General features: G+C 34.4%; 1 protein-coding gene across 1 annotated transcript in view; it reads right to left on the reverse strand.

Annotated features, from left to right (window-relative positions):
* Positions 1-2,159: 2,159 nt before the first annotated feature.
* Positions 2,160-17,466, reverse strand: part of ADAM9 (ADAM metallopeptidase domain 9) — a 137,001-nt gene continuing 121,694 nt past the window's right edge. The window contains exons 19-22 of the mRNA XM_045779375.2: positions 14,619-14,760; positions 13,089-13,176; positions 5,243-5,310; positions 2,160-3,593 (exon numbers count right to left, since the gene is read on the reverse strand). Of these exons, the coding sequence (XP_045635331.2) occupies positions 3,500-3,593; positions 5,243-5,310; positions 13,089-13,176; positions 14,619-14,760 (392 nt within the window). The 3' untranslated portion in view covers positions 2,160-3,499. The remainder of the gene's footprint in view (positions 3,594-5,242; positions 5,311-13,088; positions 13,177-14,618; positions 14,761-17,466) is intronic.

Consider the following 17,466-nt stretch of genomic DNA (forward strand, 5'->3'; position numbering starts at 1 on the left):
TCGGGCTGTCTACTTTCCCTCCAGTTAGTCCGGTTCTTCACAAGCCCTTGGCTAGAATTCATGTGGTATCATTCCCTTGTTCATACCTTCTCAGTACAGTGAATACTCATGTAGTGAATGAGATGGAGAAGATTCTCACCCAGAGTTCCAGTACTTACGTTCCAGTAGAAAAATTTCTAAACTCCAAGTCCAGGCTGCCACCTATTTTCTCCTATTCCCAATCCTTTGGCCACTCTGATTTCTGGTCTCTCCTGAATAAACATTGCCTTATTCCCTGATGTTGCAATGCCTCCTCCCTCTCAGCCTCACCTCCAGTCTCCACCTACATGCACTACCTTTTAATTCTTTTGAAATCCCAAAGAATGAATTAATCGATCATACTAATTAACAGAAAGGCAGACACACAAACTGAAAGGCTGGGTGGGAACACAGAAAAGCTCACTTAGGGAATCACCACACCTAAACTGACAGTTGAGATGTGATTTTACTGATGCATAGGATTTCAACAGATCATCTAAGCCTAAAAAGAATTAGCATGAACAAAAACAAGGCAACAAAAATCTACCCGCAGCTGGTATACCAACAGAATGGCCAATGCTAGACTAACACTGTTTGTAGGCAGTTGAGCCAAAAGCTGGTTTCATCTTGCTTCATAGTATTTGAAAAACTACAGTAATTACTTAGATTTGTAAATTAGTGGTATTTTGAATGAAATCCTGGTTTATTTATTGTTTCTCTTCTTCAACCTTTCCTGTTTAAATCTTTAATAGAGCAGACTTTATATGATTCTTACTTGTGTATATAGTTCTCTCCTCAACAGGAGTTAGATGTACCATCCAGAACTTATATGTCACAGTACCTAATGATCCCGCTAGATGGTAGCGTTTCATTAAACATTTATGGAATTAAATAAAATCTGATTTGAGCTTAGAAAACCTGGATTGTGCTTAATTACATGGTTAGAGACCCATGCATCTGCTCGAGAGAAAGGGAAAATGCAATATACTGAGCAAGGTAATTTTGTGAACATATAGTCAAACAGTGATATCAAAGTTACACAAAATTGATCTAATTATTAAAATGTCTTTAGCAGATGGCAAAGAAGCCCTTTAATATTTGCAAATTTTGAAGTGACATCTATGGCCAAGAAATTTTACAATTTTTAACAGCAATCCAGAATAAATCAAGGAAAACCTAAGTGAAAAGCATATAAAACATGTAAAAAGTATATACAAAAGTAAAAGAAGTTCAGACTGATCAAAGCCTTTTAAAAAAACTTTCTAAATATTAAAAAATCCAAGGATTTATCTAATTCTGAGAAAAGTTTTAAGTTATATAGTTAAAATATTACCAAGATTACAGTGATACCAATTACAGTTGCAAAAATTGAAGCTATATGAGAGAAAGACACAAATATTTTAGTCTTATATGAATTCATTTAGAGATTTAAACTGAAATGAAGAATCTCCATTTGCAATTGTTTACACTTTTTTTTTTAAAGGAACACACATTAAAGAGTGTGTTTACTTCATTAATGAGTAAAGTGGTGAGGTATTACAGCCAGTTCAAAGGAAAATCCAAAGACCAGGAATATTGAAATAAATGTGCCATTGGAGGCAAAACCGGGAGGGATATGGGCTAAACCTCTGCTGGGCAGAATTTTCATGTCTATGGATAAGAATTACTTTGCATTGCTATCAGTTATCTACAGTGATAACACCATTTTACTATTGTAAAATAGTTCCTTTAGAATCCTATCACCAGGAAAGGTGAGTTCTCTTCTAGAGTCTGAACTCTAGACAATGCATACACTGAAGTATAAATTTCCCCTATATTTCTATATCCTATTGTCCTTTTTTCAGATTGCCTGGCCCCTGAGTATTTGTCCACCCACATCCTATATGTAATTTTTAATATATACCAGATTGTTAAAACAATGTATCATCTTTAAAGAACTGAAATAGCTTTCTTTTTCAAAACTAATCTGTTTTTCTTTAATAACAAAAAAGTCACTGTGCACAATTTGGCAGAAGTCTGAAAATTAGTGAGATAGTATCTGTAAAAGTTTGACTAGTAGTTTTATCTGAAACTAGTATGATGTTTCAATTAATAAGGTTATAAAAAGCTGGATATTTAGGAAGTTACTGGGCGACACAAAACAGAATTTCAAGTCTTTTATTTATTGCAAATGTTATATTTGTACATGTATATATACACAAACAAAAATTTTTGAAAAACTAATGAAATTCAGTTAATAAACCTATTATTAAATTTTATTATGAAAGGTTGTGAAAATTTTTTGAGTGTTTAAAATTTCACCATCCATATCATTTTTTCCAAAGTAAAAATTCGTTTTTTACACAGCTGGAATAATAACTCCTGCACACCACACTAGTTTTTTTGCTTTTATCTAAGAAACACCTTTTCTAATTTCTTGTCTCCAGCCTAATTTCTTTGAAAACATTAGTTACAACAGAGACATGATCCAGCACACCTTAGTAAATGTAAACATTCTAAATTATATTAATAACAAGCTTTGAAGTTTCAGATTTTAAAGTGCTCATGAAATTCTCAAGTGGTTTTATGATATCTCAATTTGATTGATTATAAGAGCTCCTGCTTTATTACAGCCATGTATCAACAGCATATTTGATTAGTTCTATTAAATACTCCGTACCTTAAAGTTTAATTTATTTAAAATAATGCTATTGTAAAAGAATGCCATGCTTTAACATGATTCATAATAGAAATTCTATTATTAAATTAATTTTTCTAATATTCACTATCCATAGATAGACCCATAGACTCTATTATCCCTAGAATCCATAGAATCATTTATCCATAGAATGATCATAAAAATGGAAGACAATAACTGTGTGTGAATACACACATACACACTTTTAGTATACTTTGCACTCTCAAAATAAGATTATGATATCTAAATTGTGGGTTTTGCACATTCTTCTGAAGACAGAATATTCCTTTGTGTAGTGAAATGAGATAGACAAGATTCTAGCATATGATGAAAAATATTAGGTATTACTGACAGCTAATTAGTTTTCACAGGTAATAGATAATCACATGTTCAACCAGAAACTACATTAGTGGCAACTAAGGTCAAAATTCAGAATTACATTTGAGCACTTAATGACAAAACTTAATTTAAGAATCATTACAACACCATGTTTAAAATAACATAATCCATGTTGGGTGCGTTAACCTCACAGAATGACTGAATAAGACTTATTCAGTGATGGAAATGGAAATGTTATTCTAAATGCCCTGGCTTTACTGCATTTCTTATATTTCTCAATTCCCACTACTCAATTTCTGTTTTTCTGTGTTAGCAAAGTTTGTTTTATGGTATTTTGTTTTCATTCATAGTTGCAGCAGGAAGAAAGGCTTTTCAAGAAAATATGAGGAAAAAAAAAGGATTAGCTCAGTTCCCTGAAGATGTCTGCAAAAGTAAAGGTATAAAAAAAAAAAGAAAAGAAAAAATTCAAGTGAGGGAACTAAATAAAGGAGGTGCAGGTGCAGGACGAGCAGGAATTAAATTTCCCTGAGATGATACTTTCGGTTGTGGTGGAGGTGGCCTGTGAGGGGAAAAAAGACAGTTAATCATGTGTTTCAACTGAATAAAATACTGCTACTTCATTATAAGCCAATGTAACACCATCTTGAACACTGCTGACAATTCTTAGGAGTGCATTATATTCTGAGATTATTATTCATCTTATATGCAATGGTTAAAGGATGCAATCAGCATCTAAAACGGAGTAACTACCATAAAGTAATGCTATTCTATAATCAAAAATATTATATGAAGGTTCTGGTTTACAGATTTTTAAAAGGAATAGCACAAGAAATTGAAAACACAAACTGTAAAAGACAAGTGAGGGCATTTACAAGTAAATGTAAATGTAAAGCTCTGCTTACATAAATAGAGCTGAAATTCCAACTCACTCAAAACTAACATCCACTCTGAGAATCAAACCTGCTATGACTTCTATACCCGTCCTTAACCTCTATACCCTTCCTCACCCTCTTCATCCAATTCTAGTATTCCTCTACTCCAATAACACACCAGAACATTACCTGGTGAACATATGTCTCACAATTTATATATTCCTCTCTTGATGCGTGCTGGATTTTCATGCACTCTTATTACATAATAAAGATTATACATGAGAACACTGCTCAGTGTTGCAATTCAATTGCAGTCTGAAGGACTTCTGGGGGTGGGGGGGATAGATGCATTTTATATATTGCAAAATATCATAATCAATGTTCCTCCTTGCTGATTTTAAGCCCATCCATTGAGAACTGAAAGATTTCGGTGCCTGTGTTTTTCAGTTTTGGAACTTCCATATGATTATTTTATTAAAGTTTGTAGTTCTGTGCTGAAATTCTCAAGCTTAACTATTAATTCAATGACATAACCGTTACAGTCATTTTAAAGTCTGTGTCTGATAATGCTTCTCACTGGATTACCCTCTGAGTCTGTTTCTATCATCTGTGGCTTTTCTTGGTTTAGTCATTTTCTTTTCTTGTTGGTCTGCTCTTTTGATTAGGGGCCAAACATAAAAAACTGCAGAAGTAAGTTAAGGATCTAGCTTATCCTTATCGCTGGGTCCCAACGCAAAGCCTGGGATGATTGCCCGGGTACCTCGTCCTTGGCTGGGTTCCAATTTTTGTCCCCTCCGCCCTGTGAATTTGTTGCAAGCTCTCCTCAGCTTCCTAGCCTCTCAGCTCTCATGTTCAGAATTGGCAGACACGTCCAGGACAGAAAAGTGTCCCCCAAAAGCTGGGATTATCTCCGGGCTGCCTTCCTCTCCTGGGCCCCACACTTCCTCCTCATTTCCTTGGTAGTTCTCCCAGGCCTTCAAACACGTATTTTCTTACATTGTCTAGCCTTTCTAGCAGTTCCTAATAGGAAGGCTGGTCTAACCCATCTGGTTTGCTGTTGCTGGGTATTTTAAAGGCCCTTGCTTCTGAATCTTACATACGCCCAAGGCTGCAGCACCATATGCTTGTCTTGCTCAGGCTTCTTTGAAACTGCATGTTGACACTGCACTAATGTGACAAAACTTACATAAAAAGTTCTTAAAGCTTTTCTAAAAATTGTTTTCTATCTAAACTGTTGGCAAGAAATACCCTGTGCTAAATAAATATGAGGGTAAATATTAGACATTAACTCTGGGTTTTATTCTGGTTAAGTAATCTAAGTGAATTCACTTCAGACCTTGATGGGAACTGCTGAGGCTGCTGGGCTGCATAAGTTGGCACTGGAAATCTGTTTGCATATATAGGCTAAAAAGGAAAAAACACTCGTTACCACAATGCACTCATAGGTGTGTTTTCTATACAGAAAGTAATCAATATATTTTAAATAAATGAACAGATGACTCACAATGCTGACATTTAAAAATATTTTGCTTTCTCAACATATTTCTGCCACTGAATGCGGAATACTTAATTATTTTAAGGCTATATATTTTTTAATTCAATAATACTATTATAATCTTGGTTCTAATCATCTACATTAGTTAAAAGATAACATATTTCCTATACCAATATATGTTATTTTTAAAGATTTATTTATTTGTTTTAGAGAGAGAGCTAGAGAGAAAGAGAGAGAGAGAACGACTGTGTGCAGGGGGGAGGTGCAGAGGGAGAGGGAGAGAAAGAATCTCAAGCAGGTTCCATGGTGAGCACAGAGCCCGGTGCAGGGCTCAATCCTCCGACCCTGAGATCATGACCTAAGCTGAAACCAAGAGCCAGATGCTCAACTGATTGAGCCACCCAGGCGCTCCTATCAACGTAACTGTTCAGTACCTAACTGGTATTGTAAATACTCCTAATTTACAACCCTTAATTTTGGGATTCATGATATTCCTTCCTTGACAAGACAGTTGAAAGAAGTTTTATAATAAAGTGAGAGTCCATAATAAAATAAGAAACTAAAAGTAAGAATATTTTTCACAAATCACATTACATTAGGAAAAGTTCGGGAAGATCAGATGGAATTACTAAATCACCGATGATGTGATCTTGAACAAGATGTTGTCCACTACCTGCTGTTATTTCCTAAAGCTCTAGGAGTGGTAGAACATGCCCAGTGTGGGGCGCCTGGGAGGCTCAATCAGGTAAGCGTCCAATTCTTGATTTCAGCTCAGGTCATGATCTCAGGGTTATGAGTTTGAGCGCTGGGCGTGGAGCCTACTCAAAATTCTCTCTCTGCCCCTCCCCCTGCTTGCATGCACTCTCTTTATCTCAAAAAAAAAAAAGAATATGCACAGTGTTGGAGAAGAGCTTGAACATTCTCTGGGTCCTGCTGTAAAACAGGTAATCTATTTTCTTGCCCCAAAGAATATTTTCTTATACTGTAAAAATGGAGAAGGGACACAAGAAAATGTCTCATTCCCTTTCCACCAACTCATAGAAGCAACGCTTTAAAAGGATAGTTAAACTCTACTTCTTGGAATTTATCTGACATATACTTTTACATGTATGCAAAGACCTATACAGAAGGATCCTTGATGCTGCATTTTTCTGTTGTAACAAGATTTGAAACAATTGGTTTTTACATTTGTGATAAATCCATAAGATGGACTGGTATACAGTTATTAAAAGCGTGGGATACAAGCTTGTTACTCACAAACAGTGGACTAAAATGTTCCAAGTAGAGAGCACTAAAATGCTGGTTAAAATATTAATAGGTAGTTTTTAATGGTTGATTGAGTTTACTAGAGAGTAAGAAACATCTTAAAGACCAAGAACAGTAAGAAAGTATGAAAGAGTCCAGAGTATGTAACAGCATTTGTCCTATGAATATCTTCCATCCTTGGTAGGCTATGTTATATGTTTGTGTAATATATAGACCTAAAAGACAAAACCTGAAGCCTGAGTTGGATGGAATGCTGAATATAAGACATAATATAAAGCTTAGGCCCCTGAAAGGCAATATCTTCACTGGGTTAACTCAATAAAGAAACACCTGTCCCAAAGAACGGTGGAGAAACTGCCTAAATAGACCTTGGTACTGGTAGAAGGGGAATAAAGGAAATCATCTCCCTGGGGTATTTCTAACCATACACCCATCCTCACAAAGGTTTGGGGGCCCAGAGTTCATAACACTTATGTGACCCAAAAAAACACAAAAAAATTTTAATTTAAAGTCATAGAAGATTGACCATGCCCCCAGGCACGAGGCCAAGGGAAATACACACACACTCTCTGCAGGAACTCATCATAATTCAAAAGTGAAATAATTCTCCCATATAAAATTCAAAAAAATGCCAGTTTACAATTAGTATCACAAAGCACACTAGCAAACAAGCCGCTACAAGAATCTGTAGAATAACAAACCACAGAACTAAGACTGCACACATTAAAATAATCAGAGGAAGCACAAAAAGTAGGTTTTTATATGTTTAAAAAATTAATGCTTTTAAAAATACAATGAAGCTATAAGAAACTATCATAAATAACCAACGGATTTGAATCTAATTTATCTAGCAATGAATCTAAAGACAAGCAGAGGAGAAAAATGAAATGGCTCAAGGAGGAAACTAAATCAGTCCAAAAAAAAAACCAGGAAGACAATGAGATCATAAAAATAATATGGTAGAAAAACTATATTAATAATTGCACGCAACATAAAGTCTCCAGTTAAAAGGCAAATATTTTAAAATTTTTAAATAAGATATTCTGTTTATAAGAGACAACATTAAGACAAAGAAAAGTTACATGTAAAAAGATATAAGGTAAATATTAAACAAAAAGAAAAAGCTATAGATTTGAGATGAGAGATGGTCTTTTCTAACTCATACATAAGGACTCTAACTACCGAAAGCTGAAAATCTTTTAAAAATTGCTATCAGGAATGCTTTAAGGATTTCTCACCACCAACATGAAAGACGTCACCAGAAGAAGATGGGGAAGTATTTAAATATGCCAAGGAAACTGAAAGCTTTTCCCCCAAAATCAGGACTACAAGGATGCTTGCTTTTACCACCGCTATGCAACATAGTACTGGAAGATCTAGCCAGAACAACTGGAGAAGGAAAGAAAAGAAAAGAAAAGAAAAGAAAAGAAAAGAAAAGAAAAGAAAAGAAAAGAAAAGAAAAGAAAAGAAAAGAAAAGAAAGGGAAAGGAAAGGAAAGGAAAGGAAAGGAAAGGAAAGGAAAGGAAAAGAAAAGAAAGGAAAGGAAAGGAAAGGAGAAGAGAAGAGAAGAGAAGAAAAGAAAAGACAAGACAAGACAAGACAAGACATTCAATTTGGAATGAAGGACAACTACCTCCATTCACGGAAAACATGATCCTATATAAACAAAAAATCCCGAAGGGTCCACAAGAAAACTATTAGAGCTAACAAATGAATTCAGTAGAGATGCAAGATGTAACGTGAACATGCAAAAATCAGTTTTGTTTCTATACACCAGCAATGAAAAATCCCAAAAGGAAATTAAGAAAGCAGTTACATTTACAATAGCATCCAAAAGAATAAAACACTAAGGAATAAACTTAACCAAGAAGGTCAAAGACTCATATACTGCAAATTATAAAACATTGCTGAAAGAAATTAAAATAGACCTAAATAAATGAAAAGACAACTAGTGTTCATGGATTCAAAGACTTAATACTGTCAGGATATGTCAATATAACCCAAAGTGATCTCCAGATTCAACACAACCCCTATCAAAACTCCAAAAGCCTTTTTTGCAGAAATGGAAAAGTAGATTCTCAAATCATCTGGATCAAAGGGGCCTTAAAGAACAAAATAATCTTGAAAAGGAAGAAAAAAGTTGGTGGACTCACACTTTGCAATGTCAAAACTCATTACAAACCCACAATAATCAAAATAGTATAGAACTGCCCTAAGGATGAAAATAGAGCCCAAGTGAACAGAATTGAGAGAATAGTAATAAACCTATACATCTATGGCCAACTGATTTTCCACAAGGTTCTAAGTCCATTCCATGAAGAAAAAATGGTCTCTTCAACAAATAGGGCCAGGACAAGTGGATTTCTACATGGAAAAGAAAGAAGTTGAAACCCTATTTCATACCATATACAAAAATTACTCAGAATGGATCAAAGACCTAAATGTAAGAACTAAAATCATTAAACTTTTAGAACATACAAATAAATCGTCATGTCCTTGGATTTGACAATGGATTGTTAGAGATGACATCAAAAGCACAAGCAACAAAAGAAAAAATAGATAAACTGGACTTCATAAAAGTTAAAAACTTTTGTGCATCAAAGGACATTATCAACAAAATGAAAAGACAACATACAGAATAGAAGAAAATATCTACAAATCAAATATCTGATAAAATGTTAATATCCAGAATATATAAAGACCTACAACTCAACAACAAAAAGACAAACCACCCAATTTTTAAAACAGGCAAAGGACTTGAACACACATTTCTCCAGACCAGATATACGAATGGCTAATAAGCACTTGAAAAGATACTAAACATCACTAATCATTAGGAAAATACAAATCAAAACCATAAGGTACCATTGAACATCCACTAGGATGGCTATAATAAAATTTTAAAAATCAAAGCAAAACAGAAAATAATAAGTGTTGACAAAGATGGGAAGAAATCAGAACACTCATGGTAGAAATGAAAATGGTGTAGCCATTGTGGAAACCATCTGGTGGTTCCTCAAAAAGTTAAATACAGAATAACAATATAACATATCAATTCTACTCTTAGATATACACCCAAAAGAACTGAAAAATAGGTACTAAAAAAAAAAAGAAAAGAAAATAGGTACTCAAACAAGTACATGTATATACATGTTCATGACAACACTATTCACATTAGCCAGTAGGTAGAAACAACCCAAGTGCCCATTAATAGAAGAATGAATAAACAAAATGCTGTCTATACATAAATATGTAATTATGTAATATGTACGCCATAAGAAGAAATAAAGTTCTCACATACACTACTATAGGGATGAACCTTGAAGACACTGCTATATGAAGTCAGACACAAAAGAACAAATATTTCATGATTCTACTGGTAAGAAATACCTAGAATAGGCAAATTCATAGAAAGTAGAAAAAGACTCTGCATAGAGCAATCTTGAGAAAGAATAACAATGCAAGACGCATCACACTTCCTGATTTCAAACTATTTTGCAAAACTACAGTAATCAAAACAGGATGGTATTAGCAGAAAAACAAGACACGCAGGGCAATGGAACAGAAGAGAGAGCCCAGAAATAAACCCACACATACATGATCAATTAATTTACAACAAAGGAGCCAAGAATATACCATGGGAAAAGAACAGTCTCTTCAATAAATCGTACTGAAAAATTGGACAGCCACATCCAAAAGAATGAAACTGGACCACTCCATTACTCATACACAAACATTAACTCAAAATGGATTAAAGATTTGAATGTAAGACCTGAAACCACAAAACTCCGAAAAGAAAACATAGTCAGTGACATGGGTCTTGGAGACGATTTTCTGGATTTGATACCAAAAGCAAAAATAAACAAGTAAGACCATGTAAAACTCAGAAGTTTCTGCGCAGCAAAGAGAACCATTAACAAAATGAAAAGGCAACCTACTGAATGGGAGAAAATATTTGCAAATCATATCTCTAACAACGGGTTAATATCTAAAATATATAAAGAACTCATACAACTCAAACAAAATAACAATCTGACTAAAAAACAGAAATAGCATAAGATCTAGTAATTCCACTTCTGGGTATTTATCCAAGAAAACAAAAATACTAACTCCAAAAGATATCTGCACCCCTATGTTCACTGCTACATTATTTACAATAGCCAAGACATAGAAGCAACATAAGTTTCTGCTGATGGATGAATGGATAGAGAGAATGTGGTGTGTGTGTGTGTACATATATATATGTATATGTATATAATATATACATTATATATATATAAATTAAAATACTATTCAGCCATAAAAAAGAAGGAAATCTTGCCATTTTCAACAATATGGATCAACCTTGAGGGCAATATACTAAGTGAAATAAGTCAGACAGAAAGACAGATACTATATGACCTTGCTTATGTGTAGAATCTTTAAAACAAAACAAAACAAACAAAAGAAAACACCCCCACCAAACTGATACATACAGAGAACAGGTTGGTGGTTGCCAGCAGTGGCAGTGGGGAATGGGTGACATTGGGTGGAGGGGGTCAAAAGGTACAAACTTACAGTTACAAAATAAAAAAGTCATGGAAATATACAGCATGGTGACTATAGTTAATAATATTGTATTGTATATTTGAAACTTGCTAAGAGAATAGATCTTAGAAGTTCTCATCACAAGGATAATAAAATTATGTGGGGTAATGGATATTAACTAGACTTTTTGTGGTGATCAAACATTTCACAAGGTATATAAATACTGAATCATTATGTTGAACAACTGAACTAATAAATGTATGTCAATTATATCTCAATTTTAAAAAAAGTAGAATAGTGGTCGCTGGGGGTTGGGGGAGGGGGAAATGGGAGTTATTGCTTTGGGTATAGAGTTTCTGATGAAAAGGTTTCAGGAACAGACAGTGGTAATGACTGCACAATATTGTGAATATAATTAATGTCACTGAATTGCATACTCAAAAATGGTTAAAATGGCAAATTTTATGGCATATTTTACCACAATTAAAAAGGGAAAAAAATGTATCAAGGATAAAGAACACATATGTAATCTCTAACTTGCATGTATGAGCACCCTATATATGTAGTGCTATGGGAAATTCTAAAACATGTATGTTTAAGGGGGAAACTAGCATAACAATTTTTGGTTTCCTTTTGAAAAAGGAGTGGAACAGGTAGACTGTGTGCATATATATACATATACACAATACACACATACACACACACACACATACTCATCTGTAATAAAACATGAGGAAAGATATCTAATGACTTTAACTCCACATAACTGGAAAGACTTTAAAAGTCTGACAAAATATCAGGTTTTGACAAGGTTGTAGATCAACAGGAATGCACATATACTGCTGATGATACAATCACCCAATGGTGTAATCTGGCAATCAATTTGGCTATTTCCAGTAAATAGTTACATATCTGTCAGCCCAGCATTTTAATTCCTACATGCCCCTAGATCAGTGCTCTCTCATGAAATTTTCTGCATTGATGGAAATATTCTATATCTATGCTTTTTGGTATGGTAGTCAGTGGCCACATGTGATCTACTGAGCATTTAAAACGTGAATGAGGAATGGAATTCTTAATTTCACTTAATTTAAAATGAAATTTAAATAGCCATATGTGATAACTACTGTATTAGATGATGTAATCCTAGAACTCACACATGTGCATGAGAAGATAATATATAAACTGTTCATCTCAGCCTTGTTCGTGGTTACAAAAAAACTGGAATCTACTAATAGGAAAATGGATTTTCAAACTGCGTGGTATTTAAGTAACATAACATCAAAAGTGGAAATGAATGAGTGAGGGCTACAGGTAGTAAGAGGGCTAAATCACAAAGCAATGTAAAAGGAAAAAGCAGGTTCCAGACAGAGACATGAAATAGCAAACAGAACATTATATATAAAGTTTAAAAACATCTGAAGTAATATTATATATTTCTTAGGGATACATGCAACAAACAAAAAAGGATATTAGTATCCCAGTACTCCCTAATACAATCAAAGAAACAGTGACTACTGGTCCCACTGCTGAGACAATTAGGCCTATTGCAGGAGTTCAGCACCAGGTCTTTGGCCTCACGCTCTAGGGAAGCCAGGCATTGAAAACAGAAAGACAGCAGACATAGAAAAAAAACAGTGACAGCAGAGATCCCATGTCATTCCTCAATCTTGGTTTCAGGGCAAAGCATTCTTAATGTCTAGATACCTTCTCCCGACTCTTCTGAGCCAGGGACCTTACTGGTATTGTTTTCATTAATCCAGAGAACACCTACTCTTAAATTCTTAAGAAATAATCCAGGCTTATTTCTATATCCATGTAACAATTATTTTTAAAATTTTTAGCAATGTGATACCATAATATAATAAAAAAATATTTTTTGTTTTAAACTTACAACTTCTCTGGGAGGAGTCACTGAAGAAACATGTCGAGGAACACTCGGTGGCTGTCTAGAAGATTTTGCTTGATTTTTGCCATCTGACCTGAAAGAGAGAATTACTTTTGAGCTAAGATGAGATTAGATCATTCCTACGTGACATGTTACACATACCTTGCATTTTCTCAAATATAGAATAATGATATTTGTAGTGGTGGTAATGACGGTCACAATGACAGCTAAAATTTTTATGGCATTTTTAACAGCTTTCACACATTTTTAATCTTTACAGTACCAGAAAGTTTTATTAACCCCATTTTACAATTAAATAACCTAAAATTCTAGGGAACCATAAAATTTGGCCAATGAGGCCAGTGTTTCCAAACTTTTCTCCTCAGGTCCTCCTAAAATCAAAGAGTAAATGCATATTCTAAAGCTGAATACACAAAACATGAAGTAGTCATTCTAAAAATTAGGAAGCCCCAGAGGAGCAAAGAAACTGGTCGGAAAGATAATAACTAAATTTTAGACATGCTGAGGTGACAGCAAGTCAGCTCAGTAGAGATGCATAGGAAAGAGCTATGGTTATGGAACTAAAATTTCAGATGTGCAGATTAGAGAATTATCTATGGATTGGTCTGTTCGAGTATGAAAGGAAGTAAGAGAAAGAAAAAATAGGAAGATAAATCTGTTTTAGAATATGTTAAAAATTAAAGCTAATATCAGGATACCCTAGCAAAATATTATGTACTAAGTAAGAAATCACTATCATAATAAACTAGTTTTTTATAATAAAAACCGATTTTTAAGTAATTACACTGTGCCAGTAATGAGCTATGGATTTTATTTGTTAACATTTTATTTGTTAATATTTGTTACTTTCAGAGGAAGTAAACCGAAGCTCAGAGAGTTTTATTTATTATTCCAGTTCATAATTCTAGCAAATGACAAGCTGCAACTTCAATTTAGGATCTGATTACAAGGCTATGCTAATGTATGTTGTATCTAATGCCAGCATGTTTGAAGTGATAGTTGACACACAGTCGTACAAGAGTTGGACACATAGACCAGAAACGTCAGGTGTTTGAATTCTGACAGACCTTCCTTCCACCAAAACTTATTTCTTAAAAACTTACAATTCACAAAATATGCTTTCAATATCTGAAATACTCTTCCGCTATGAGAACTGATACTTCAAACAGACATGGAAGAAAAATTTTTGACATTTACGTTTTTTACCTTTATCCCATATTTTTATCTCAAATTAAGAACCCCAATTAAGAAATTGTAGCCCACAATTATATTTACCCCAGTATCAGGAATCATTGTCAAGCAACATGAACACTAAGGGCTATTTTCAGTAGCATACAGGCTGGTCATTATAATCCTTTCCCTCACCATTATTAGAGGTGCCTGAGTCACCACTATCCTTTAACCCCAGTTAATTCTTAGAACTCTATTTTGAAACCAACCTCTATGATATAACTATCTTCATTAATAATTGCTTTAAATTATTTAATATGAATTTAAAAGAAAAAATCTAAGTACTCATATGTTTGTGATCTCTTTTTTCGGAAGTAGCTTTTCCACAGCTGATCTCTCTTGATGAAGACGAAAGCAGCAAATACAATAAGGGGAACAATTGCAAAAAAGAATACCAGAAGTCCATCTCTCAATGCAGTATTCTTTTCTAGTGAAAAAAGTTTTATATTAATGATCATTAAATTAGAAGTTAATGCATTTTAACTAAAACATATTAGGTGATTATAAATGTTTTACATTAATTTTCACATTGTTCAAAAGTCAAACTAACAGAAATTGAATACATTGAGAAGTCTTGCTCATACCTCAACCTGGCCTACTTCATTTTTGCCTTCTCATTAGATAACCACTTTCATTAGCTTCTTATACAACCTTATACTAGTTCTTCATGCAAATAAAAGCAAAAAATAAAGTATGTTTTTATTGCCAACCCTTCCTTATACACAAGTTGGGGTATCATAAACACTATTTAGCACATTTTTTTTCACTTATCTATATATCTTCCCAAACTGTACATAGAGGACCACCTCATTTTCCACACAACTATACAAAACTCCATTACGAGGATGTCCTACAGTTTATTTAACCAGTACCCTATGGATACTTTTATTTTTCCAGTCTTTTGCTATTCTAAAACAATGCTATAATAAATAACTTTGTACATAGGGGATATCATACTGGTACAGGTGTATGTATAGAATAATTCTGCAGAAGTAGAACTGTTATATCAGAGAGTAAATGCAGTCATCATTTTTAAAAGTCAAATTATCCACCACAGCAGTGGCAACAAGGCAAAATTCACAGCTTCTGGCATCCAGTGAGGGGGGAAAAAATTACAGGACATGCAAAGAAGAAACATACGACCCAAAATGAGGAGAAAAATCAATCAGTCAAAACTAAGAAATGATACAGATGACAGTATTAGTAGACAAAGACACTAGAAGTTATTTTGACTGTACTCCACATGCTCAAGAAGCTAGAATAAAGATCAAACATGCTATGTAGAGACATGAACAAACAGAACTTACAGAAACAAAATCTACAATGTCTCTGATAAAAAACACACTGGATGGAATTACTGGAAGATCAGACATCACAGAGTAAGAGTGAACTTGAAGAATAACAATAGAAACTATTCAAAATTAAATACAGAAAAAAAAGAATTTAAAAAAAATCAAAGCAAATCAGTGAGATGTGAAAAAACTCCAAGTAGCCAAATATACATGCAACTGGAGTCCTGAAGGAGAAAAAGAAAGACAGAAAAAATATTTAAAGAAATAAGGACCACAACCTTTCCAAATTTGAAGGAAACTATAAAAGCACAAATCCAAAAAGGCCAACAAATCCCAAGCACACCAAGGCACGTTATAATCAAATACTAAAAACCAGAGAATAAAGAGAAAATCTCACAAGCAACCACAGCAAAAAAGATACCTAAAAAACAAAAGACCAAAAAAGAAAAGATGATGGCCCACTTCTCAGGAAAAGTAATGCCAACCAGAAGACAATGGAGAAATATCTTTGAAGAAGTAAATGCAGGGGGTAGAGGAGGACACGGACTGTCACTCTTAAATTCTTAACCCAGTTATCATTCAAGAAGGAAAGCAAAATAAAAAATGTTTAAGATATACAAAAACTAGGGGCGACTGGGTGGCTCAGTCAGTTGAGCATCTGACTCTTGGTTTCAGCTCAGGTCATGATCTCAGGGTCATGAGATGGAGTCCCGTGTTGGGCTCTGTGCTCAGCAAGGAATCTGCTTGTCCCTTTCCTTCTGCTCTTCCCCCTGCTCATTCTCCCTCTCTCTCTCTCTCTCAAATAAATAAATAAAATCTTATTTAAAAAAAAAAGATATACAGAAACTAAAAGTATTAGTAACTGGCAAACCTACATTATAAGAAAGTGAAAATAAGTCCTTCAAGCAAAAATTCAGTGATACCAGATGGAAAGAATTTTACACACAAGTATTAAGAGCATCAGAAATGGTAAATATGTGGGTAAATATATGGGTAAATATAAAGACCTTTTCTATCATTTAAATCAATTTAAAAGGGGTGTCTGGGTGGCTCAGTCAGTTAGGTATCTGCCTTTAGTTCAGGTCATGATCCCAGGGTCCTGGGACTGAGTCTCTGCTCAGCGGGGAGTCTGCTTCTCCCTCTCCCTCGCCCCGCAGTTCCCCCTGCATGTGTGCACGCACTCTCTCTCTCTCTCTCACCTCCCTCCCCCGTGTCAAATAAATAAAATCTTTAAAAATAAATAACTAAATTTAAAAGATAACCAACTGCTTAAAGCAGAAATAATAACAATGTGTGGTAGGGTTTATAACATATGTAGAAGTATGACGACAACAGCACAAAAGCCAGGAAGAGAGAAATGGAAGAAGCAGAGTGAAGTGGTAAAATATCACATGGAGACTGTGATAGAAAAGTATCAATACAACTGATTTAAACTCAAACATCAATAATCAAATTAAATGTAAGCGGTCAAAACAATTCAATTAAAATGCAGAGATTGGCAGACCGACAAAAAGAGCAAAACCAAGATGTGCCTGGCTGAGTCTGTAAAGTGTGTAACACTTGATCTCAGGGTTGTGAGTTCAAGCCCCATATTGGGAACCTACTTAAAACAAAACAAAACAAGCAAGACCAAACTATATCCTGCCTACCAGAAATTCACTTTAAATATAAAGACTCACAAGGTGCGGCACTGAGCGTGGAGCCTGCTTGGGATTCTTTTTCTCCCTCTCTCTCTGCCCCTCCCTTCTTGCCCCCGCTCACACACACTTGCTCTCTCTCTCACTCTAAAAAATATAAATAAATAAATATAAAGACAGAAACAGATTAAAAGTGGAAGAATG

This window comes from Ursus americanus, chromosome 27, assembly GCF_024610735.1.
Source record: "Ursus americanus isolate L20-20 chromosome 27, mUrsAme1.1.p, whole genome shotgun sequence".
NCBI lineage: Eukaryota > Metazoa > Chordata > Mammalia > Carnivora > Ursidae > Ursus > Ursus americanus.